At 34.5% G+C, this 26614-nt stretch overlaps 1 protein-coding gene across 6 annotated transcripts in view; it reads right to left on the minus strand.

The window, feature by feature from the left end:
• Window positions 1-26614, minus strand: part of NRXN1 (neurexin 1) — a 1134059-nt gene that overhangs the window by 1036816 nt on the left and 70629 nt on the right. Inside the window, exon 7 of one of the 6 annotated variants that reach the window (XM_077749166.1) lies at window positions 15974-15979. The exons of the other annotated variants lie outside the window; for them this stretch is intronic. Coding sequence (XP_077605292.1) covers window positions 15974-15979 — 6 coding nt within the window. The remainder of the gene's footprint in view (window positions 1-15973; window positions 15980-26614) is intronic. 6 annotated transcript variants of the gene reach the window in all.

The raw sequence follows: 26614 nt of genomic DNA on the forward strand, positions 1-26614 counted from the left end.
ATCAAACTACTAGAGAAAATGAAGGGATAATATATTAACTACTGTATTAAAAAAAAATTAGAATAGGAGGGGCGCCTGGGTGACTTAGTCAGTTAAGCGACCGACTTTCGCTTAGGTCATGATCTCGTGGTTCGTGGGTTCGAGCCCCGCGTCGGGCTCTGTGCTGACTGCCAGCTCAGAACCTGGAGCCTATTTCAGAGTCTGTGTCTCCCTCTCTCTCTGACCCTCCCCTGCTCATGCTCTCTCTCTCTCTCCTAGAAATAAATAAAAATATTTTTAAAAAATAGAATAGGAAAAAAAGGAAGAAAACTGGTTTGGAACAGACTGTATTGAGTTTCAGACAGAATTAAAAAAAATCCTCTCTTTATTTGTATCTATTCTATTTTACCTTTTCAGTATCTATTTATTGGCTTTAGTTGATTTAAATCTGTTAACCTACAGATGATCCCTACATTATGTCAGAATCTGGCATAATTGTAAATGGTGGTAGCTCTCCCATTTACAATCATTCTCCTGGTGTTTTTCCTTCCCTCTTTCCCTCAACTTGGTTTTTGGACTATAAGAATATCAAGTTTAAAAAGATCACTTTTCCTAATCCATCAACTCTTGCTTTCTCTTTGTAGATTCTTTTGCAATCAAATAGTATTTTGAGTTTTAACAGCAACAGAGACAGGGGCAAAAACTGGCATGCTACAGTTTAAAGTTAATGAAGTACATTTTGCTTTAGTGTAAGGTAGAAAGCAGTTCATCCAGCCTTACCTGTGGAGATTGTCAAGTTAGGAAAAAGCCCTTGGTTTGCAGAATACCCTGGCCTCTTAATTCTGTTGACCTAATACTGTTGTGTACGTGAAGTGAGTCTTAGTAATCAACCTCACTATGATGACCATGCTACCTATAAAGATTACACTCATTTTTTTCTTTTGATTGTTAAAATAAGGAATAAAATCATGAAAAAGATACCTTAAATTTTCTTTTTCTTTCAGATATGTTTCCCTCACAAAAATGGGAATAGGTACCAGAACATCTGTTATGTTATGAATAATTTGTGTGCAATTGACATGAAGAGAAGCTGCGGACTGTTAAACTGTGTATTTCTGAAATACTTCAAAAGAGCATCCCCAGAAAAAAAAAAAAAATTTCCTTTGGCCTTCCAGCTTATAAGAATGCAAGGACAATAAGTTTAATTTATCATGAGGTGTTTTTGCACATAATTTTACATGCTTCTAGGAAAAGAAAAATAAGCAAGAAAATAAATGTATTTGTTTCGATGTAAAGAAAATCAGGAATTTAATCATGACCAGTAGATACAGTTTGATATAAAAACATCATAAGTAACTCTCTTTTGTACAATCAGTATTTAAGTTTAGCAATATGAAAGCTTCATTAAATCTATAAGCGAGAGTCAACTTATGTGCTACATTATAAGTTCAAAATTGGCTATAAGAAGTCTGTCACCACTTGGGCATTCCTTCTCTGTTTTGGCTTCCTTCCTTTGCAGCTAGTTGCCTATAAGCTCCCTTTATTTTTTCTTTGGCCCCTTCTTTCCTTCATCAAAACTCCCTTTAATGTAGGTAACTTCCCATCCAGATCTAGCCATCCAAACAAAGTAGGGTATAAAGCAACAAAACTGGTGGTGGTAATGACCAGCAGAAAGAGGAATACAGAATAGGATTCCATTTCCTTCTCACATACACCGAGCTTGCTAGCTTCTATACTCAACTTTCTGGCCTCTCACAATATATTCAAGACTTTATCTCTCATTTTGAAGATTAAATACCAGTATAGCAGAGTCTGGTTCCCATGGTGGTACCGGATGGAGCTTTGCTTTATTTTATTTTTCTTTCGGTGTTAACAGTGAAAGCCTTTAGAAAACCTCAGTCATCTGGTAATGTTTCAAGAACCGGGAAATGGAGGAAAGCACTGAAACTGTGGATTTGTGCAACAGTTAGCTGGAGGAAGAGAAATGCTGGCCAGAACCAAGAGAAAGTTCAAACAACAAATGAAGCAAAAAAGGTCCACTGTGGAGGTTTATGGAAGGAAAGAAACAGCCTGGGCAGGGATCTGGCTAGTTCCAAAAATGTTTTTTAACAGGTGGCCTCAGTAAATTATTTTAAATCTACCTAAATGATGTTTCCACCAAGCCTGCTGGAATTGCAGTCTTTGGGCATGAAGGGAGCCAACTAGAATAACTAATATTTTTTTTCTTTCTCTCTTCACTGATTAGGAGTAAAAGAAGGGGTATCTCTAAACCAATGTGCAGCAGTAAGCACATTCATACATCCCACTTGAACCTATACAAACATTTTCCCTAGGAACATGAAGAGCAATATCAAAGTATACTTTTTGGTACAATATACTATGATTCAAGTATATTATGGTGTTAATGAGTCCTTTGTGAAGTGGTCTGAGAAGTTTACCTTGCTGGAGAGTGTGGTTCCCCTTGAAAAATATGATATGAATTTCAACATTTCAAAGAACTTTTGGAATATTACTTCCCTAAGTTACAGACTACCTTTGTTTCTGTATCACACAGGTGCCAATTTTGTTACAAAATTTGTGGCATTCAATTCAAAATATTCCATGTTGTTAACAGGAGAAAGGAGGAAAACACAATGAGAAGAAGGAAGGGTAATTATATGCCAGATTCTTCTGGTGCTTAAGCTGTTCAATGGACCTGATGAAATTTAACAGCTATTAGTCAACATATTAAAATACATACTAAATGACTCATATAAACTATACTGAATATAATTTCAAAATTTATTTTCACAGGGGACTATGACAAGGATTTTGTTTTGCTTTTAGAGCTTCAATTCTTCCCTACATCTAAATTTTGAGTTAGTTAACATTGCTATATTAATATCAATAGCTTAACTTAGAGAAAGAACATCACATATAAGAGTGACCATAAATATTGTGACAAGAGTAGTCTATACTGCTCATGTGTCTGCTTATGTCACCCATTTTTATTGTTTTATTGCTTACTTAGAAATAAACTTTCCTAAGACAAAATTGAGCATGCATTTTCCCATCCAAACTCAACCAATGCCATACAGATCTTCAAAGAAAGCTGGCTGGGGCGAGTAGCGCTTCCTTTCTAAAAGTCTGAAGTCATCACATTTTAGAAAGCAGAGCATGAGAGCTCCTGGATTAGCTGGATGAATAAATTTAAATACAACCCTAACTATCCAACATTCCACCTCCTCTCATGCTTATATTAAGGTTCCAGTACTCAGAGATGGCTTTTTTTTATAACCAAAAGAATGGGAGACCTCCTCTAAGTATATGCTACCAGAAGAGAATACTCAACAAAGTGTCTTAGGTTCACCAACATTAGGATGGAGAATATGTGAACTTCTCTGCTGAAGACCACTAATGGTCCTTCATTTGAGAGAATATAGGCCATGTTTACATAATTTTTTCACATATCATTTTATGACAGAGAATTTTCAAATAAATTTCCAAGTACTTCTGATTTACTCATCTATACTTAGTTTCTCAGACTAGTCCAAAATAAATCTATTCAATTTCTATGAGAGAAAAGCAAACATTTTAATTTTGGGGACACTGTATGAAAATATGACTAAGTAAACCATAATGTAAAAAACAAAGGTCCTATGTTTAGAGTTAATAAATTAGATTTATATGTACTAAACAGAAAATGGTTCACATAAAACTGACTAGTCAATAAGGATATATATTTTATTTAAAGAAAATGAAATTTTATTTCAAAATAAAAAATACTTCATATTGTTTTTAATTCAACGGGCCTTTCCATATGTAACAAGTAGTCTAGAAAAAAAATGCACTATTAAAACAATCTATTGGTTCTTCAGGGCTCTTAGTTTTCATTTTCTTCAGTATTTAAAACATAGTTATCTTTTCAACTACAGCACATTTCAACAAGAGGAAGATTGTTACAAGGAATTCCTCTGCTTCTCCAAAAACTGAAATCATTTATTCCAATAGCACCTGAGGTTGAAATATGACAAATTATTATTTTCAGATAAAAACTGGTCAAATAGCAATAGTTTAATGTGGTTAAATTTAACATCTTTAAGTTGATAGTTTTCCTACAAACTTTGCTATTCTCTACTTCCTAAATGTAACATAGTAATATCAAGTTAAATTAAAACATTTCTGAATTCCCGAGATTCAACCCACAAAAAGCATTTGGGAGTGGGAGGTACAGGCTTCTAGGTATGGAGTGTGTAAGTCATGTGAATGAAAGAGACAGCATAGGGAATGCAGTCAATGGTATCGTAATAGCATTGTATGGTAACAGACGGTAGCTACACTTATGGTGAGCACAGCATAATATATAGAGTTGTTGAATCACTATGTTGTACACTTGAAACTAATGTAACATTGTGTATCAACTATACTGCAATCAACCAGTAAATCAATCCATAGAAATGACAAAAAGAAGGGAATCAGAAAATACAGTAAATGAAGTTTTTACAAAATGTTTCATAAAATTTTATGAAGAACTCAAGAAACCTTTTCTAAATGTTCAAAAGAAATAAGAAATAATACACTAATACTTGAGTTGTCTTACCACTTGAAAGGTACTTTCATAAATATTATCTTATATAATCCTTATCAGTTAATTTGCTATGGTTGAGTGACTTGCCAAGATACCCAAATAGAAAGGAGAAGAGGTTAAAAGTAAATAGAAAGTATGTTTGAAGGTTCTTTGTCCAGGACTGTGTGGATTTCAATTTAAAAAAAAAGAACATAAGGAATCTGAATAAAATAGGGTAATGCTGGCATATCTACTAAAGTTGTGTTATGCTTCTGGAACTATTACCAAAATATATCAATGAGCATCACTTTAAAAATAATAATATAATAAAGAAGTAAGAAGATTGTATTTATTATTTCTTTGACCCTTTTACAAGAAGGCAAATATTTCTTTCTTAATTGTACTCATTGTATAAAGTCAAGCAAATTTAATACTGTTTACTTTACTGAAGAAAAGAATGCCCTCACACTCTTCTCCTCTGTACTATTAAAAGTATTTCCCAAAAGAAGAAAAAATAGATAAAAAATAAAACAAAACAAACAGACCAAAAAACATCAAAACAAACAAAAAGCATATTTAGAAAACCTTTGGAAACAAGCAGTACACGTTTGTACATGTGTTTACGCACTAAAAATAAGAGGAAAAACTATCCATGTATTTCTTATAGTTTTAAAGGAAAGTGTTCATTTCATTCACAGCACACAAAATTTTGCATCCTTTTTAAAAATATCTGAAATAAAAAGACACTTTCATTCCCAGTCAAATATTTTGGAATTTTAGGCAACATATATGTAGTTGCCACCTAAAGTGTTTTTCCCCTTTCATTTTAGTTGTAAAATGCAAATCTGATAAAGATACTACTTGTATTCCTTTTACATACATGTCGCGTAATAAACCTGGGGACTGCACAGCATGTTCTAAACTTTTAAAATTTGACTCAATAGACAAGTAGGAAGAACCACTAAATAGACTGTCCAAACTCCTATTTTCTTAAAACAAAACAAAACAAAACAGAAAGGGGTGTGTGGATGGTTCAGCTGGCTAAGCAATGACTCTTGGTTTCAGTTCAGGTAATGATTTCATCTTCCATGATACAAGCCCTGCGTCAGGCTCTGCGTTGACAGTGTGGACCTGCTTGGGATTCTCTCTCTGCCCTTCCCCTACTCACACTTTTTTTTTTCCCCTCTCTCTCTCAAAATAAATATTTTTTTTAAAAAAAACACCTTTATGTTCAAGGCTAAAAAGAAAATAGTTTGTTCACAGGTAAAATAAATTATATGGTTTTAAACTATATGTAGTTGTTTGGCCTAATATCTAGTGCTTATTCATGCCCACATGAAAGTAAGCCCATCCCGTAGAGGCAGCCATGAGCTTGAACAATTTACCCTTTATCTGCTGATTTACTGATCCATAAAATCAAATCACCACATATACAAGCCTTTAAAGTAGCCTTATAAATCCCAATCTTATCTTTTCCTAAAATGGCCATTTGCCACGTAAGAAAACATGTTAAAATATAGATTTCTCTTTTGGACTCTTATTAAACATATTGAATGTTAATGCCATCATTCAGAACAGTTCATTTGATTATTTAAAATGAAACAGTATGATTGTGATATAACTAATTATTTCTTGACATATGTGTAAACTGCTTTCTGATTACTGGAAAGTCTGAATTCTTTTGACCCAAACAACTTCCAGACTGACAATTTAATTTTCAAAATAATCTCAAGTTATATCTTATTACATATTGATTTAAAATGTGTGGCAATGTTATTGTGATTACTTCAAGAGCTCCACTCTAAACATTAATACAAGCATGTGTGCCATTTCTCTGACACAGGCACACATACCTATTTGTACTTTCTTTTGAAAACAAATTCAAACCTTTATACTTTTCTCAGTAAAAATATTTTCCTACAAAAGTTAATATGGACAGAATAAGACACCATTTACAAATAATATTTGATAATATCATCAATAATAACACAACTCCTACTACTTTACTTCACTGGAAATCTATTTATCTAATAAATAAGCAATAAATGGATTCTATATTTCTCTTTTTGTTTCCCTCTATTATTTAACTTTATGTTTGTCTGTATCAGAAGAATTTTCTAACTACACTAATATGTGACCCATCAGACACATATGCCTAATTACATATCAATTAAAATTAATTACAATTAAATAAAATTAAAACTTTAGTTAATTTACAATAGGGAAATTTCATATTCTTAGGAGTCATATATGGTCATCAGCTACCAGACCAGATCTCACAGATTACGAAACATTACTATCATCACAGGAAGTGTGATTGGGCAGTATCATTAAGGGTTTTAAGCAAATTGCCACTTGCCTGGTAATATCTTTGAATATAAAGCTGGTCAAATAATGTATACGTTATTTGTTTGCTGTTTTTTTGTTATAAAGGGAAATAAGTTAAATTTATAATGATGTTTTTAAAAGAACACCTAAATTGAGATTTGATATAGTTACAGTATTTGTATAATGTTGTGGAGAACTATACAATATTTCCATTTTACCTATAAAATAAAAAACACAAGTTGAGAAATAACTTTAATAAGAAATTTTTTCTCATGCTAAAATGTCTTTGAATAATAGAAGCTCTGGACAATTATTACTCTTTTTGTCATACGCCCTTTCCCTTAAGCCTCACATATAATGAGAAAATGCTAAATGTTTTGATTTTTAAGTTAATTACACAAGCAATCAAGTATCTTTTCTCTTGATTTCTCCACCCTTTTCTCAGTATTCTCCATTTAATATTATTTGTCATAAACTTTATGTGTAAACCACATAACACTTTAATAGCAACATCAGTTTTTAAATTAGGAAAAAGTACTCTCTATCCCATAATCTCAAACAATAAATGCCTGTACATTCCTCTGTATTTATAGAAAGGGAAAGATTTACCTTTGTATAAAATGGGCCTTTTACTGAATATTACACTAGGGGTAAATAAACCAAATGGGCAAATAAAGGGATCAGCATTTCTGCAACACTGAAATACAGGAGAAAAGAAATATAAAAGAATAAAAAGAACAGTTTAAATCTCTAGTTAATTCTATAAAAGCCCAAGATCCTGTTAAGGGACTATTACATGATAATAAATGTACCACTGAATAAGCAGATAAAAAACTATGAGTAGGAAGAATAGAAAAATAACTCTGAATATGGAAGCATTAACTGTGGAGTAGTAAAAGGCAAAAAAATGTGGCAAAAACATCTAAGAGATAAAATGATGAACAAGTTTTCCATAAAAATAAGTAAGATATACAACAAAAATTCAGAGTAGACCTAGCAAGTCTATTTTCAGTATTTAAAAAATGTAAGCCTGTTCTTAAAGTTGAACAATGTCCACTTTATTATTGAAAAGTGTGCCCTTTTTCATGATTGGTTAGTGATATCCAAACTCTACTTTTACACAGTAATGGAAATGAGGCAATATAAGAATGAAAAAAAAATATATTTATAGTCTCAATACCTTAATGAATAAGATTTAATCTAGTTATCCCAACCAGCTGCTGTCCAATAAATTAAGTGTTAAGAACAGTTGATTTCTAGAGGTTACTCAGGTCATCTGACATCTTAGTCCAATCTTGGCATTAGAAAGGCGTGAAAGAGATTACACAACATAACCATATATTTATCTTATTTCCAAAGAAGAAAATCAAAACCAGAAGCAGTTTCCTGATTCAGTACTTGTTATGGACTGAATGCTTGTACCCTGCCCCAAATCCTGAGGTTGAAACCCTTCTGCTCAGCATGACGATATTAGGAGACAGAGCCTTTGGAAGGTAATTAGGGTTATGTGAGATAATCAGAGTGGAGCCCTCAGGAATGGCATCACTGCCCTAATGAGTTCCGAGAGAGCTGGCCTTCCCTCGCTGCTCTCCACCATGCGACATACACCAAGTCTGCAGCCTATAATCCAGAAGATGGCTCTCCCCAGTATTTGACCATGCTGGCACCCTGATCTCACATTAGCAGTCTCCAGAACTGTGAAAAATAAGTTTCTGTTTTTAACAAACCACCCAGTCTATGATACTTCGGTACAACAGCCTGAACTAAGACAGTACTATTTTAGATCCTGTATTACTAGAGAAAACTCACCTTTACATAAAATAAGAAATATGACACAAAGCTTAATAGATTTCTGATATTATTACAAAAACAAAGGAAAAACTCTAGTTGCACAACATGTACAGTATGTGGAATGGCTAATTCCTGCTAGCAAATGTAGCTCGTGACAGTACCTAGTAGCTTAGGGAATGTTTACCTTATAGCTGTTTGAAGTAAATTATATTCAAAATGTGCAATTTGCAAGTAATACTCAACCTATGGGGAAAAACAATGGAAAAAGAGTAGAAAAGCCATTATGTTTTAAAATATTGAATAGAGGATTCCATCCTTTTTTTTTTTTAATTTATATGCTTCCCCTCTAGTATGGGAGAAGTTCTGAATGGAGTTTGAAGAAATAGACTTGATAATTTTACATGGGTTTATCAACACATAACTAAATCAACCACTTTAAAATTCATAAATATGAATAAAATATTCACAGAGTAAAAGGAATCAAGTATAATGAATCATTAAAACTAGAAATTCTTAGAGAATCTAGGCATTTCCTGACAATATGCAATACTTCAATATTTCAACTCATTCTCTCTAAAGAAGGAATTGGAAAGGATAGCAAGCCTGGAGTTAGTATCCTTTTAGGCTTTGCCATCACAAATCAGTTTTAGGAATCTAGATACAATTTTTTAGAACCTTTCTTTAATTTTCCGTGTGCTAAATGTTTAACTTGTTCCACAGAGAGGCTGTGGCTCATAGCAGTAAAATAATGCAAAACCACTTACTCAATAATGACAGATTGTAAAGCATTTTATGTATAGATAATACCTATTTAATGATGTTAGCCATGACATTATTATAATTAATGCTTCCTTACACAAATTGTTGGTTACTTAAGAGCAGTGTTTTCTCTTCCTTTGTTCAGCTGCTAGCCTGGTGTGTACATATAAGACTTGCTTAATAAATGTGTTTTAATGAGTAATTAATTTCCAATATTAATTTCCTGCTTAGCTTCTAGGAAGCTAGCAATGTGGGATGAAGATGATTAAGTTTCTTTTCATAGGCAAGATTTTCACCACAACAGGCTGAATTTAGTTACTGTATTCTCATATCAGAAGTAAAGAACTTTAACAATTGGAAACTTTTTTGGGGGGGCAAAGTAAATCAAAGGGTTTTAGTACTCATTTCTATTAAAATATTACTCTGAGTCAGTTCAAGATGCATTAACTGGATATTTCCAAATTATTTTCCGCTATGGACTGTTGTTTCTTATGTAGATCTGACAATGAAGATGGTGGGGATGCAGAAGAAATACAACCACCACCACTTAAATTCACAAAACCATTTGTGTAATCTTAATTACCAAAATGATGTGGCCAAGATCAGTTAAGAAAGTAACTATTAAAGTCCAATGGTGTGCACATAATGCCTATTTATTCACCACTTTATATACAATTCTTAGCACAGTGCCTGGCACATTGTAACAACTCAATAAACATGAGGGAATAAATGAAAACTGAATGATTAAATGGTAGAAATCAGCTCTTTTGACCCCAAATCATATGTTCTTTCCTCCATACTATGGAGGTTTATCAAATTAATCACATATATCCTAAAATCTTATACTATATTTATAGGAAGCAAATTATTTTAATTAAAACAAAAATTGAAATGCAAATAATTCCACTAAAATAATGACTTAAAGAGCTTCTTTTAAAAAAATTCACCTTCTGAGAAATACTAGCACTGTTTCCCGCAAGTAATCTAATGTTTCATGATATACTTATACTAAGATATCCATAACAAATATTTTAATTATATTAAAACCATTTTAGTGAAATTATATGAATTAAATTTATTTTCCATAATTCTAATAAGCTGTATGATTTATTAATTATAATGGCATGTGTTAGGCCTCACATATTTGTGCTGGATAGAATGTGAGTTTTTAGCATGGTTACACTGGTGACTTTTTAAGATGATCTCAAATTTTAGTTTTCCTACAAATTTTGCCTTAATACTTAAAAAAAAAAGAAAACAGAATAATATTTAAAATGGCATTCTCAGGGTGCCTGGGTGGCTCAGTCTGTTAAGCATCAGACTTTGGCTCAGGTCATAATCTCACAGTTTGTGAGTTCAAACCCTGAGTTGGGCTCTGTGCTAACAGCTCAGGGCTTGAAGCCTGCTTGGGATTCTGTATCTCCCTCTCTCTCTGCCCCTCCCTCCCTCTCTCAAAGATAAATAAACATTATTTTTTTTTATTTTTATTTTTATTATTACTTAAAACACAGTCTCTGCATTTTGGCCAAAACAGTCATCTCAAGGTTTCACTTAAATTGGCTGTCATGATACTTGTTTGACAGGTAGTTACTAAACTAAAATGCTCCATCCCATTAAAGCAATCCAACGCAACGACATCAACTATGTGCATGAGAAATACATAATTTAAAGTCTTCTTTACTCATTTCTAAATACAACCTTCAGAAATGCCAAGCTGGTAAATGTGATAGACACCTTCTGGTTCTAAGGGGATGGATGTTGATAAGAATGTTTTTACGTACTGTAGTTAACTTAGCAGAAATAATTGAATCACCCATTGTATACAGTCATATAATACTCAACTAAAGTTTTAAGTGATTTTCCTGTAAAGACATTACACAAGGCCTACCTTTAAACGCAACACTCTAAAAAACATAATTATTTTTCCTATTTGTAGTTTAATCCTATTTATATCCCCTGAAATTCTGACTGAATTTATCTTTTTAAAATGATCGTAAAGTGCAATGATATTTAGAAATTTAGAGTGATAGAATTTAAAATTTTTCATTCTATTTCTGAGAGAGACAGCATGAACAGGGGAGGGTCAGAGAGAGAGAGAGAGACAGAGAGAGACAGAGAGAGACAGAGAGAGAGAGAATCTGAAATAGGCTCTAGGCTCTGAGCTAGCTGTCAGCACATAGCCCGACACAGGGCTCGAACCCACAAACTGTGAGATCATGACCTGAGCCAAAGTCGGACACTTAACTGACTGAGCCACCCTAGTGCGCCCACAGTGACAGAATTTTAAAACTGAAATGAATAGAATTTTGTTTAACAGACTAAGAAAAAAATCAAATCAAAGGCCCACTATTGTAACATGTGATGAAACCTTGGTTAACTGGCCTCAGGGTCTTACCTATGAATAAAACCCCAAAAGGAATCGTATCAATAAGAGCCAATGTTGTTTGAAAAGGAGCCTTCAGCTAATAAAACAGATCAAAGCTGCATACTTCATAAACTCCTTAAAATAATCTAAGTTGGTTGTTTTTTTTTCCACATGAATTTCAAATAAGAAACTGGAATTCTAAGTTGTTAACAGATTTCTGTATTGAAAGGTTTGAAAAAATGATAAAGAATAACCAACTAACTAAGACCCTACCAAAATAAAGAGCATCTGAAACCACATATATCAAAAGTTGCAACTAAATCATTTAGTATTTGTCTGCATCAAATGGGGAAGGAGTACTCATTTTTTTTTTACATTTTACACATGAAAAAAGTGAGACCCAGAGAGAGTAAGCTACTAATCCATAAATGCCATTAGCAACAAGATATGCCGTCTAAGAGTTTTCTATGTTACTTTCTAAACCAGGACTGTCCAGCAGAGTCTTCTGTAACAGTGGAAACGTTCTATAAAACCTTGGACTGGATTATGATCCTCTACCAAGAGTAACCTCTACCACCTAAGTTTTCCCATCAAGAATCATGTCCTAGGAAATATCCCACTGTCCTTGTAAAGATCTGAATGAGAAACAATCACCTCAATAAAAATTTCTTTCTGTGAGGACTTCAGTGCAGCTCTGGGAAAATAAAAGAATTTGGCTCATGATTTAGCCCAAATCAGTGTTCCACACAAAGTAAAGGAAAATGCACTGTGAAATAATTTTCAGAAAATAATGTATGCAGCAAAGACACTAAGAACATGCTAGAAAACAGCACAGAAAGGGAAATACTTTCTTATAGATACACTTCCTTATTCTTCCAAAGAACTCTTTAAGTACAATTACATAAGAAGCAAATTTTATTTGTGGAAGATTTGGCATTTGACTTCTGTCAAATGATGGAAGTGGAAAGGAGAAATTATGAACCACCTTGTATCTCTGGAAAAATCAAAATTGGCTTCAGCACTGAAAAAATGCAGAACTTGGTTGTTTCTGTTTACACAGAATTTAAAAGAAACTCGTATATCTAATTTCAGAATTTATTTTCCACATAGCTAAAAGAGTAAGTAGGATATTCTAGTGCTATAAACCTAGGATGTGAATTTTACTTGCCAATTGTTATGCACAACTAAAGGCATGTCTTAGAAAAAAAAAAATTCGCAAGAGCTGATCCAGTTTAAGCACTGGTTATGGAAATCATGGAGAACAGGCTGTGGCCTTGTGGCTGAGGCAGAATGGCAGTGTGGAAGGAAGCCACAGCCAGGCCCAGAGGTTAGGAGTTCCAAATGGGTCCTATCACAAACTGCTTTGTGATGTGACATTGAGCACCTTATTTCACATCCTGAGCCTCAATTTCCTCATATTTAAAATGGAAATAATGAGGGGCGCCTGGGTGGCTTAGTCGGTTAAGCGTCCGACTTCGGCTCAGGTCATGATCTCGCGGTTCGTGGGTTCGAGCCCCGTGTCGGGCTCTGTGCTGACTGCCAGCTCAGAGCCTGAAGCCTGTTTCAGTCTGTGACTCCCTCTCTCTCTGACCCTCCCCCGCTCAGGCCGTCTCTCTCTCTCTCTCTCCTAGAAATAAATAAAACATTAAAAATTTTTTTTAATGGAAATAATGAGACCTACCTCATAGGATTAACATAAAAATAAATTAGTGAGAGTCATACAGAATATATAGCATGTAGCTGACACACAGTTGACACCTAATTACTCCCCTACTTCAATTTAATCATCTTGTAAGAGCAAGCAGAGAAAAAATTTTAAATTAAACCTAACTTTAATCTTAACATATTTAACAACTATTTTTTATCTTCTACCTCTGTCTTGCAAAAGGAAATTGTACACAGAGTAACAGCAAGAATTTGAATGCCAACTGATTTTCAAAACGGTGCAGTATAATTAGGAAATTCATGAGTCAAATTCCTGTTTATGCCTGCAATGTAAAGGCTAATCATTTGTTTGTTTTCTATAAGAAGGACTTGATTAAAGCCTCTAGCAGCAATAATTAAATAACCCTATGCACTGAAGGACGCAGGCTCAGCTAGTACTGTGGTATGCTAAAACCCATGATTAATGCACTGGGATGTGTGTAAATTAACAACTGAGTGTCATTTACACTAACACTACAAATGTAGATTTCTTTTTAGGGAAACTACCTCCATGTTTTCTGTTAACTATCACATCCTGTAAACACAATATACAACATAAACAGCATTTTAACATCTATAAACAGCCTCTAGTTCAGGCCGTGATCTGGATGAAAACTTGACAAACTTTTGATCCTTTCTTAAATTAGTCTCAAACATAAATTAGAAAAAAAACATGACAAAGTGAATTTACCACAAGTTTGCTCAAGATTTAAAAGCATTTTGAAAAAAAAAAAAAGTTACACACTTGTGAATCATTTTTATTGTTGTTGTTGTTGCTGCTGTGTTGTTAATTGCTTCTCTTTTCAGCTCTGTTTCAAGACCACTGGAAGTCACATCTAATCTGGGATAACCTCAGAGGATGCAAGTCGCATAAAATTCATTCACAGCTGGTCTAGGATTCTAGAATTTGCAAAAGATCAGGTAGGCTTAGGAGCCTACAGACTCCCATCGTAAGGCAGCCTTTCCTAAAGTCAACCCTAAGGTACATTAGTCATGACAAATTTTTTTTTTTTTAAGAAGTCCGTGGAAAGATATATTTGGAAATATATATTTGGCCAATATTTTGGCAAGAGTGCATAGGACATTATAAACATGAATGTAAAACATGAGTCTACTGCTACACTCTGAACATTAGTATTAAAGAGATACTTGTCAAGGAGCCCTTGACCAGTAAGTTTGGGACACTTAAACTCCTCTCTCAGAGATTCAAAGTCCATGATTACAAACTGAAGATGCTGAGATATCCTGTAATAAATTAAAAAGAAAACTGCATACCTTTATGCAACCCAGCATTTCCAATATTTATTTCTATAGAAATCCTGTATTTTGATCTTGCAGTCTATAACAATACCTCTCCAGAATAAAACTGGGAAAAGCTTTCATATAAGTTATTTAAAAAATTTTTTTTTAATTTTTTTTTTTTTTTTNAAGCCACCCAGGCGCCCCCATATAAGTTATTTTTAAACATTACGTTATTTCACTCTGGGTGTGGGGAAACTACCCCATTATTCTCACATTTGACAGTATGCAGGTAGGGACACTCATTTAGCCATTTGCTTACATTCTATCAGTGTGGCATTATATCGGGACTTTTACCTCTAACAATCAAGTAAAGACCAATCAAATTTGTAAGATAATCTAAGCAGTATGAAAATTACACTCACCTCAGGGTACTTGAAAAAGGGGGATGTAAAACAAATTTCAAACATTAAATATCTCTGATTTGAACTTTGAAAGATAACAACAAAAATGTTCACTGAGGTAATATCAAGTGATAGAGACTTAAAGAACTTTGTGCTGAATGCACTGGAATCCATTAAAATCCAAATAATTCTTGCTTTTGTTGAATGCTGCTTAAGCTGTCCAACAGGAAGAAAAGGATGAAAAAGAACTGCATAGTTCATCAGTTTCTTATAGATGGCTTCTTATAAGATTTCTGGAGGCTTTTTCACAGACTATTTAATAAAAAAAAAAAAAAAAAAGGCAGTTCTGTTCTGCCAAGCCCATACTGGGCAGTGATTATCTGAGTTATGATCAGTCTTTAATTTCCCAACATTCTTTCCTTTGCAACCAATATTCTCTTCCACAACAAAGCTATACATTTTCGTCTAACATCAATTTGGGTACTAGAAGCTGGGCTGAATTCTGGAATTAATCGTATAAAGTAACCAAAATCAACTTATTTACAAAAATTAAGCAACATATCCTATTTCTAGGATCTAGTATAACCCCTGACATACAGAAGGGATTGAATAAATATGTGGTGAATGAGTAAATGAAGAGATGAATAAAAGAGAAATATCAACTACTTTAGCTCAAATATACAACTACTATTATTTATAAATCATTTTTACTGAATAATTTAGAAATACCTTCTGAAACTGAATATCCAGTAATTCAAAAGAACTGAAACAAGCAATATGATAATCTATTACTACAGTTACTCATTTTGATATCATAACTACTATTTGCCCATGCACAGTAATGGAGAAGTAAGGTACTTTGTGCTGGATAACATAATAAATCCATCCATGATACAGAGACAATAGGCAGAATAAACTTTTTATTACAGTGCTAAGATTATATTGTGGAGTCTATCTATCTTCATATGTTGAAGGATTAAAAACAATCAATACCAATTCAATATCATAAAATTCTTCAACAGAGCAATAGAACAATCCTCTATCCAATGGTTAGGAAAAGTTACACATCCAAACATAGCCACTAATACAAAGGCTATGAAAGTACCCTCCATTTCTACATATATAGAATCCTCCAATCTACATATATAATATCTACTTAACAGCATATATCCTAAATTACTTTTTCACACTAGTGAAAAGAATAAAAACCTTTTCATCACTCTGAGTATCAATTTAATAGGTTATGCAATCTGCAAAGTATTGATACCCTTTATTCAGAATGATAGCATGGTCCCACTCATATTTCTTTGTCATTTGTGAAACACTGACTTATCTCAAAATGAGTTAAAAAATTATTTTTCATGTAATACTGGAAAATAATTCATTTTATTTTTAAATGTTACTACTTAAAAACACACTTCCCAGAATACCTTTATAATGTATATGGTGCAAATACCACAATTTCCTTCAGTGAAAAAATATGTCTTTGCCTCTAAGAGCACATTAAATAATTTCCTGAGGTGATTTTTGTTTTCTTTTATCCATTAATGCATGTACCTCTTAACAGTTTAATGTTGACAACATTTTAAAATCACCATGTGACTATTAACTATTATGGAAGACTTCATAAACACTTCCATGGAAATTTAAAGAGATTCCAAATTTCACAAAACTAAATATGATATTATTTCTAAATACTTATATGCACTAATTATTATTAATTCCTAGATACCTTTTGTAAATGAAATAGCCACATGACAAATTAAAAAACACACTTCAACTGAATTGTGTGAGGAACACAACTATAATTAAAAGCACTTTAAAAATGTAGTAAGTGCTCTTTCTTCAATTTGGGGGATTAAACCAAATAGATGACTAATAGTTTTAAACAGGTGTATTAAATGTGATGCCAGGAAGTAAAATAATGAGAATCAAATTTAAAAGTACTGATGGGCAGGTTAATATTTTCCAAATTTGGTTTGCTCTTCTGAGGTTCACTAGTTGCTCTGGCCTCATTGAAGTCTGTCTCACTGGTTCAGAACTCACTCAATTCAGAAGAATTCTGATGATTCAAGGGGCACCTGATACACATTGTTCCCCAGGCTTCTGATGTAAAAATAAAACTTAACAACTCTTTTTGGACTTCAGAGCAGTCACAAACCATAGACAATTCCCTCTCTGGCAGTCACTGATGGAACACAGTTGCTTTTTGTCTTTGTTCTATAGTCAAGATACCAAACTGAATTACAGGTTTGGAGCTCTATTTTTATAAGAATTGATAGATAATTTACAATTAGGGACAACGAAAAGGACACCCTTCTCCTGAACAGTTGCCAGAACACTGTAAATATACTGAAAGGGTATTTCCATGAATTCAAAATGGCTTTTCCATTGATTTTAGATCTGCTTTTAGGGTACACCAAGAAAACCTGCTGCAAAAAGTGACAGCCAGGCAGCAAAGAAAGAAATGCTAAGTCTGTTCTACACATCTAAGGGAATGATGCATTTAATTACTCCGGTGTTTGTTAGTAAGCAGATTTGTGCCTATGCTCGTGTAACCGGAACATGAGGAGGAAAAACGTGAAAACCCCTGGCTATCACTAGTATCTTATCCAATTTATTAAAATTATATAAATGCATCTTATTACATATTCTCATTTCCAAAACAATACATGGGTCTCAAAAGGGAAAACAAATCACTATTCAAACACACAAACGGAGTTGAAATAGGAATTTAGATAAACAAACAGAATGAAAGTGTGTTTGGTTTAAAATGTGTCTAATGTAGTCACTTACCTTTCATTTCAATTCTGACGTTTCCAAGGGTCAGAAAATCACATCAAGAAATAAACTTGGCAGAACAGTTTACACATACTCATACTGAAACACAGCCTTTAAAAAAATAATTATTAATATAGTTCCATATAAAAAAATCAAACTGGGGAACACAAGGCATAGAGAAGGCCACAATTCTCATCTGATAATTCCATTTTGTCTCCAGAATAAAAAGGTCATGCTCACTCTCCTTCTTCTTGCTGCAGTCCAGACATCCTGCAATGTTTTCCAATGGGAACACATTTTGGAGAGCAATATATGGTGTGGTTGCATTCCTACTCAGGCCTTCATTCTCCTAAGAGCTTCTCATTGTTTCTGCAAGGGAAGAATCTTCTGATATCTTGGAAAAATTGGGAACTCAAAATTAAAACTTCACTTGAGAGCTTTTACTTGCACAGCCAGCACTTGCCATGCACTAACGTCTGCTAACCTTGCATTTCAAGGGTCAAGTATTCCCACAGATGAGTGATTCCAAGCCACAAACAGGCTTTTTTGATATCATTTATGCATGCCCACCTATTTCTCTTTGAAGTGTATATGTACAAGGAAGATTCTGAGAAAAGTACAATTCATTTGCTACCTCATATATAAGTGAGGCAGCAGAGAGTAATTAAAACAAGAACGTGTATGGAAGTGCTGGTTACTTGTGTGTTAAACAGACTAAAAATACTGGAATCATCTCCTGGCCTAATGATTAGAGCAACCTATAAATGCTTCCAATATTTTCCTACTCACTATTTCTTTTCTAAAAGTAGTGGGAGAAAGTGACTGGATTTACTCTTCTTTTCTGAAGCCTACAAATCTTCTAAAATGTGACAAGATATTAGCTTTGTAAATAATTCAAATAGGAAAGCTATAAAGAAGGGAAAATGAAATGGTCTTAAAATAGCAATAAAAATTAAAAGATAAATATTTATGAACATGTAAAATTATATACCTTGTTCTCATTCATTTCTCAGAATATATAGGTGGCAATTCAGGCTGGCTTTCATTACAGAAATAACTCCATGAACCTGAGTTCACTTCATGAGCTCTTTCTCTTCAAGAATAAAAGAAAGCACATGAAAAGCAAACACTAACAATAAACTTAGGACTACATGCTATATATCTACAGCCGGGTTTCCTCACCTTCAATGCTATTGACATTTTGGGCTAGAAAATTCTTTTCGGAGGGGACTGTCCAGTGCATTTCAGGATATTAAGTAGCATCCAGCCACTAAATACCAGTAGCAATCTCCCTCACACCTCACCCAAATCACTGCTAATTTAGAATCACAGATCCACAGTAGCGTAAAAGGCAAAGACTTTTTGGCAATAAAAAGCACTAACATCAACTGTATCTTTAGGTTTACGATAAAAATGTTATACAGAGAATATGCTGTTTAATAATCACAGGCACAATGGCTTTAATTATCATTTCCATTTCATAGCAGAAAAATCTCAATCTCCAAGATATTAAATAACCTGACAGTTCTCACTTTTATAGGTGGTTAGCAAAACCATGGAATGGCTTTGGAAAGCCAGCAAAACTTAATTATTTCACAGATACACGGAGAGGTCTGATTTTAAACATATGCCTTAGTCCTTATCTAAGTAAACACACACACACACATACACACACACACACACACACACACACATTTGTTTTCAAGTAAAGCTTTAAGTCCTCATAGGTCAACAGTTGTTGGGAGCCATTCTGAGCCCACTAGTCGAGAAAACTCCTGGTGAGGTTAAAGNATGGCCTCCGACAAACAGTAGTACGCTGGGAGTTAATTTATCAGATTTTATTAAACTGCTCAATGACAGAAGCTTGTCATAAGGGTTGAGAAAGCCTCGGCTCAAAGCCCAGAGTATTTCCTGGGAGATGCATCTTGAGGACAACGTGAGGAATGAAAAAGGATGGGATGAAAGAATGACTGAAGGCAACCAGTGCCAGTGTTAGTAGATCTGATTGAAAAGAAACATTTATGCCTCAACTAAAGGGAAGAGAGAAATAAATTTTGCCCATCTCCGTATTTATTTACAGCAATGGTTCTCAAAGTGGGTAATACTAACCCACAGGCACAAATATTTTAGATTTGTGATTCCATACATATGTAGATACATAAGTAGAATGTGGAGCCATGCTGACATTTAGTAGGTAGTAGCCAAGGATACTAGATGTCCTATATTGCAAAGGGTAGTCGGTATGTTCCGTGCTGCTTCAAAACACCCTATCATATTTCTGAATGAATAACCTCTTTATAATTATTGGAGCCAATAATCTAATTTTAAGCAAACAAACGCAGGCATTTTTTGTACACTTTCACTGAATTTCTGGTATTTTGTTTGTTTGTTTTTTTGTTTTATTGGTTTGTTTTTGTTTTTGTTTTCAGAATGCAACAATTATGTAAGCCTAGAGAAATGCAAAACTTATTTGGTTTGGAAATTTAACAGGAATTATTCACCATTTCATAAAATAAGTCACGGAATACAAAACCTCTCATACTATGAGTCACCAATATAACACACCTCCATTAGTGTGCAAGTGTGGCTTCATATTCACAGAGTTTCTATATTTAGATATAAACAGCTGACTACCTTTTATGACTTCTATTATTTACATGCCTTAATATTTGTACATTGAGGTACATAGATTTTTATAAAAGTAGCTTCCTCATATTTCATCTTTATAGTTAACTAAATAGAATTATATTGACTTTGAAAATTATGAGGTATATAAACTATGTGATCTCTTACTAGACTATCTTATTTATGAATTTCAATTTAGGATACTAAAACAGGGTCTGTGCATTTTATAAGAAGTACATATTGAAACTAAGACCCTGATAAAAGTTCTATCTTTTCTTACACTTAGAAATATTCCAACAAAAGAGTAAACCTACTAATCCCCACCCTTGCTTGTAATAAAAACCCAGATAATGTATTGATAAGAGCATTCAAAATGTAAAGCCCTTTAATATGAGCTGTTTTAGTAACCAGAAAGCAAAATGAAGATGCTTTTGTCCAACTCTTTCACCAATTTTTTATTATGAAGCTGTTACATGCTAAAGGCAGTTTGTAGGTGTTAGAGATATAGAGATAAACAGGTCAAACATGGTCTGTGCCATCACTGATTTCCTGTTCTAGAAATAAAATATGGAAACTAAGTTACAAACAAACACTTTTAGTTTAAATTTAAACTACTAAAACTTTAAAATGTTTGGTAAGTTCTTTATATTTTTCGGATATAAGCTCAACACCCTAGAAACAAATAATCCAGTGAAGAAATGGGCAGAACACATGAATAAACACTTTTCCAAAGAAGACATCCAGATGGCCAACAGACACATGAAAAGATGCTCAACATCACTCATCATCAGGGTAAATCAAATCAAAACCACAATGAGATACCACCTCACACCAGTCAGAGTGGCTAAAATTAACAACTCATACAACAACAGATGCTGGTAAGGATGCAGAGAAAGGATCTCTTTTGCACTGTGGTGGGAATGCAAACTGGTGCAGCTGCTGTGGAAAACAGTGTAGAGCCTCCTCAAAAAATAAAAATAGAACTACCCTATGACCCAACAATAACACTACTAGGAATTTATCCAAAGGATAAGGGGGTGCTGATTTATAGGGGGACATGCACCCAATTGTTTACAGTAGCACTTTCAACAATAGCCAAATCATGGAAAGGGCCTTAATGTCCATCAACTGACAAATGGATCAAGAAGATGTGGTTTATATATATGAGAATACTACTTGGCAATGAGAAAGAATGAAATCATTCCACATGTAGGTACATGGATGGAACTGAAAGGTATTATGCTAGGTGAAATAAGTCAGTTAGAGAAAGACATATATCATATGTTTTCACTCATATGTGGATCTTGAGAAACTTAACAGAAGACCAGGGGGAAAGGGAAGGGGGAAAAGTAGTTACAAACAGAGACGGAGGCAAACCATAAGAGATTCTTAAATATAGAGAACAAACTGAGGGTTGATGAGGGGGCAGGGGAGAGGGGAAAGTGGGTGATGGGCATTGAGAAGGGCACTGTTGGGATGCCACTGGATGTTGTATATAAGTGATGAACCATGAGAATCTACCCCAAAACTAAGAGCACACTTTACACACTGTATGTTAGCCAACCTAACAATATTATATTTAAAAAATTAACTATTAAACTATTTTAAAAAAAATAGAAAGAAAAGCACTTCTGATGAGGGTACAGAAGCATGTTTCAAAGGGCCTGTTATGAGATAATAGGTCAGCATCAGGCCAGGCCATCTGAACTGACTTCAAATCACTTCTTCAAACTCCTGTTTTTTCTATTCTGAAATATTTTCTATCCTTTTTCATCTATGCCAGATCACAGTGAGCTTCACCTCCACCCTCCCACTTGACATACCTGGACATTTTTATTCATCATCTGTACTGGGATAATTTTGACTAGTCAACCAGAAAGCAAGGTGCCAGAAGGAAAGAACCATCTCTTAGGGTTTTTTTTTGTGCTCCATCCTGTGCCCAACAGAATGCTTTACATAGAATATAATCCATAAATGGTCAATATATATGGAGGAGAAAGGTATTAAGGGGATGAACATTGTTACCCGGCAAGAATAGGGCAGGCAAATGGGAGATTTAAGAAAGAGGCTTTAACTTTCCTTTAATTATTCATTTTTCACTTCCTGATGGATTGTAGAATAGGGTAAGCATGGACGCATTGTAGATACCAGATCTGTTGAACAGAGTTCAAATCCTGACTCAGCCATTTGCAATCAAACCTTAGACAAATTCCTCAAAGTGTCTGAGTCTTAGTTTCCTAAGAGAGAGCAATGAAAACCTTATGAGGTTGTTATAATGTGATGTGTCAAAAGTACTTAGCAAATTGTATAGACTACATTAAGAGGTCAAGTGTAGCTCATGTCCAGTTCTCTAGTTTAGGAGTTGTGCTTACACTGTTGGAAGCAAATGATCTAACTATGTGATGTGACTGGACCACACCAATTACATCATGGATCATGTGGACTCTAAAAACTGAAATAGAAAAAAAAATCTATTATAATAAGACAAGTAAATGTTAATATGTATTCAACTATCAAATTGGAATCATACCATTTGGCATTACATGGGATATTCTGTGTAGGTTAAAAATACATATATATATTTATCAGAATTAAGAAGTCCCACCGTGGGGAAAAATATATTCATTAACTAACCAAGCATAATTTTTTAATAGTTGGATCTATACTTTCTACGTACTCCATTTAGGAACTCCCTAGCCCACACTTCCCTACATACAGGCACATGAAAGTGATGTTTTTTACTGACACCCAGAGGCCTAAAATAGTCATCCATTTTAATAAGGTTAAGCATTTATTCCTCCTCCTCCTGAGGTATTATATATACCATATGTATAAATTATATGCCATCAAATCTGACTCCTTTGCTCATTATATCATGTTTATATGTTTTCATTTTCCCAAATAGAAGTCAAACACCAAAGCATAACACTACTTCTGATTTAATACAGTGATTTTAACGTCACTTGGTCAACACTTTTGAAGGGATAGAGTTATATGGATCACCTTGTAGAGACTTCCATTTCCAAACTGACTACGTATTAACTGCCAACACTCAGTTCACAAGTTTGCTTGCAGGGCAAGCTTTAGTTGATGCAAATGTTACCCACAAAGAGTGTGACACAGGGATGATTCAGAAGCTTATGGAACAGATGAGGGACATCCAGGAATTGAGGCACTGACACACGCACTTGAAAATGGAGCATATACTCAAGGTCCAGCAGTGCTGGTAAGAAAACGTGGATGAGTGGGTAGGTAATAAAGGAGATAGAGTAGCAGCCACTGACAAGATCTCCAGGAACACATAATCAGACAGGAAAGCAGGAGGGGTGATCTTACACAAAACGTTTTGATCATAAGGTGTGGGTTTCAAGGCTGAATATCAGTTATTCATAAAGTGGGAATCAAGACAGAGATGGAGTTTCTGTAAAGCAAGCACTCAATAGAAGCTTCCTACAAAGAAAAGCTCTTAGTTTCCAAAAACCAGGATTCACGACACAGCAATCAAAGCAAAATAAGAGACTTAATGACAACATCTGACTAGGTCAGGATGGTCCCAGGACCTAAAGGGGTTAGTGTACAGTACTTTCAAATGGGAGGTAAACACTTAGCCATGAAGAGTGACTCAAGTGGCATTCACATGGGGTACAGCAGGTGTGGAAGGAGAACAAAGAAAAGGAGCCAGGTGTAAGGGTGTGTTTGCTTTCATCCTCTCTCTCACACTCACATTCACACTCACACACACAATGGTCTCATGAGGAAGTAAGCATTTTAATCCAGAGCTGGCCTGAGTCGCTACTCATACATAAAAATATAAAGTGAAGCCTGCAAGTAATTATACACCAGAGATATTATGAATAGGATGAAAATCACAGTTCACAATACTGTTAGTAAATAAAAACCAGGAGAGGCAAGGCTCAAGCCTGACTGCCATCAGCAGTGTTCAATTACAGTTCTTCAGTGCAGTTCAAAGACTAATTATAGAAAAGTGAGTGGTGGTTGCACAGCATTTTATGTGATCATCTAGTTAGTCACTGTGTTCCTTCTTTAAGAGGAAAATTTTAAAGTAATTTTTTTAAGCTAGGTTGCAGATGTATCAGTGTAAAAGTGAATTTTATTAAACCATGTATGAAAGCTTCTCAAATGTTCCCTAAAGCTATGTCAGATGACTATAAATAAACATGTCTGTTGGCTGTAGAATAAGACCAACTGAAGGAAGTCTTGGTCAGCATTTTCAAGTTTTCTGAGCAAAACACACTGACTTCCATATTACTGTTTTCAGCCAATTAACACTTATTAATCTAACATGACTTTATAAATTTTTTGTAGTTTTTTATTTTATTTTTGGGACAGAGAGAGACAGCATGAGTGGGAGAAGGGCAGCGAGAGAGGGAGACACAGAATCTGAAACAGGCTCTAGGCTCTGAGCTGTCAGCACAGAACCTGATGCGGGGCTCGAACCCATGAACCGTGAGATCAAGACCTGAGCTGAAGTCAGATGCTCAACCGACTGAGCCACTCAGGCACCCCTAAAAGAAATAAATTTTATAAAGTCTAGGAATAAAGTACTAAATGTGTTGAGGGTGAAAGATGTCAAAGGAGTTAGCATCACAGGAAAAGCTTCAAAGAGCGGGGATCGGGGTATGCAATAAAAAAAAAAAATCCTTCCCTTCAACCCAGATTTTTTTCTAACACATTAAACAAAAACCAGAAAATATAACCCCTTTTGCCAGTCTGACTGCATCTCTGAATGCACCAATGCACTATGATATCCTGGTTGGAATCCATCGTAAAATGCTATGGCCACTCTGATCATTTTTTCAAACCTAGCTCGACATTTGGTGCCAAACTAAAAGTCCTCATAACTGACCTACAGGAGCCAAAAACAAAATTCCCCATTTAGAGCACACTTAACCTAAAGGCTAAACAGATACTATGTAGTTTGCACATATCATCTTATCTACCACAATACCCAGTGAGGCAGGAACCATTACTGTGGCATTTTTGTATATGAGGAAACAGTACAGAGAGGGTAAGCAACTGGCTTATACCTAAACAGCTAGATAAAGTAAAAGTTGAGATCTGAAAGTAGTTTCATTAAGTGGTTATGATAGAGCTTCGTTTTACATCTCCCAACAACATTTTCATAGAGAAGGCAACACTTCCTTCTCACCCAGCACAACAACTGAATAAATAAATGAATGAAATATGTTACAGAACTTTCCAGCCAGTTCTGTAACAGCAAGTTACAGAGTTGGGCCAAAGTTTCCAGAGAGAACTGTCTGGCAAGACCTGGACTGGCAAAATACAGGAAACACACATGTAAGAAAACAGTGCTGAAGAAACAGTGGCTGTCTCTACCCTAGTAACTCAGATTTTCTTCAGGTATTATAAAATGTTTAGCTAGTTCTCATCATGAAGCAAAGCAGATACGTACTTCTAGTAACATTTTAAGGTGATGGGCTTAAAACATATTAGATTTTAAAAATAAATTTAACATTTACAGAGCTCGTGTTCTGTTTACTGTTCTAAATGCTTTACATATGGTTAACTCCCGTCATCCTGGCTCAAATTCTACATGGAGGCACTACGACCAGCCCAGGTGTACATATGGAGACACTCAGATACAGAAAGATCAATTCTCTTTCCCCAAATCATGCAGTAAAAAAGAAGCATTCTGGACTAAAATACAAATATTCTGACTCCAGAGTCCATACTTTTGCCATGATGCCTCACTATCCTTTAATATGAAATGAAAAGAATGATGCAAAAGATGTAATTGGGGATAAGTGGGGTTCAAATAAGTTAGCTAAAATGTTATCTAAACTGGGAGTATCAGAGTAATTATCACTGCCACTTTGTGCAACACTCCACTCTTAAAATCTGTGCACTTGTATAAACCCCTATTACATGACCAAAAATAAGAATTCAGTAGGAGAATTTGGTGTCTTGCAGACATCAAGATAAATCCGGTAGCAAATTTAGGTTCTGGCACCTTTTAGCGATGTGTCTTTGAGCAAGTTATTTAATCTCTCCCAGCTTTTAAATATATATATACATATACATATATAAGGGGATTATGATTATACCTACCTC

Source organism: Crocuta crocuta, unplaced genomic scaffold (assembly GCF_008692635.1).
Source record: "Crocuta crocuta isolate KB4526 unplaced genomic scaffold, BGI_CrCroc_1.0 scaffold118, whole genome shotgun sequence".
NCBI lineage: Eukaryota > Metazoa > Chordata > Mammalia > Carnivora > Hyaenidae > Crocuta > Crocuta crocuta.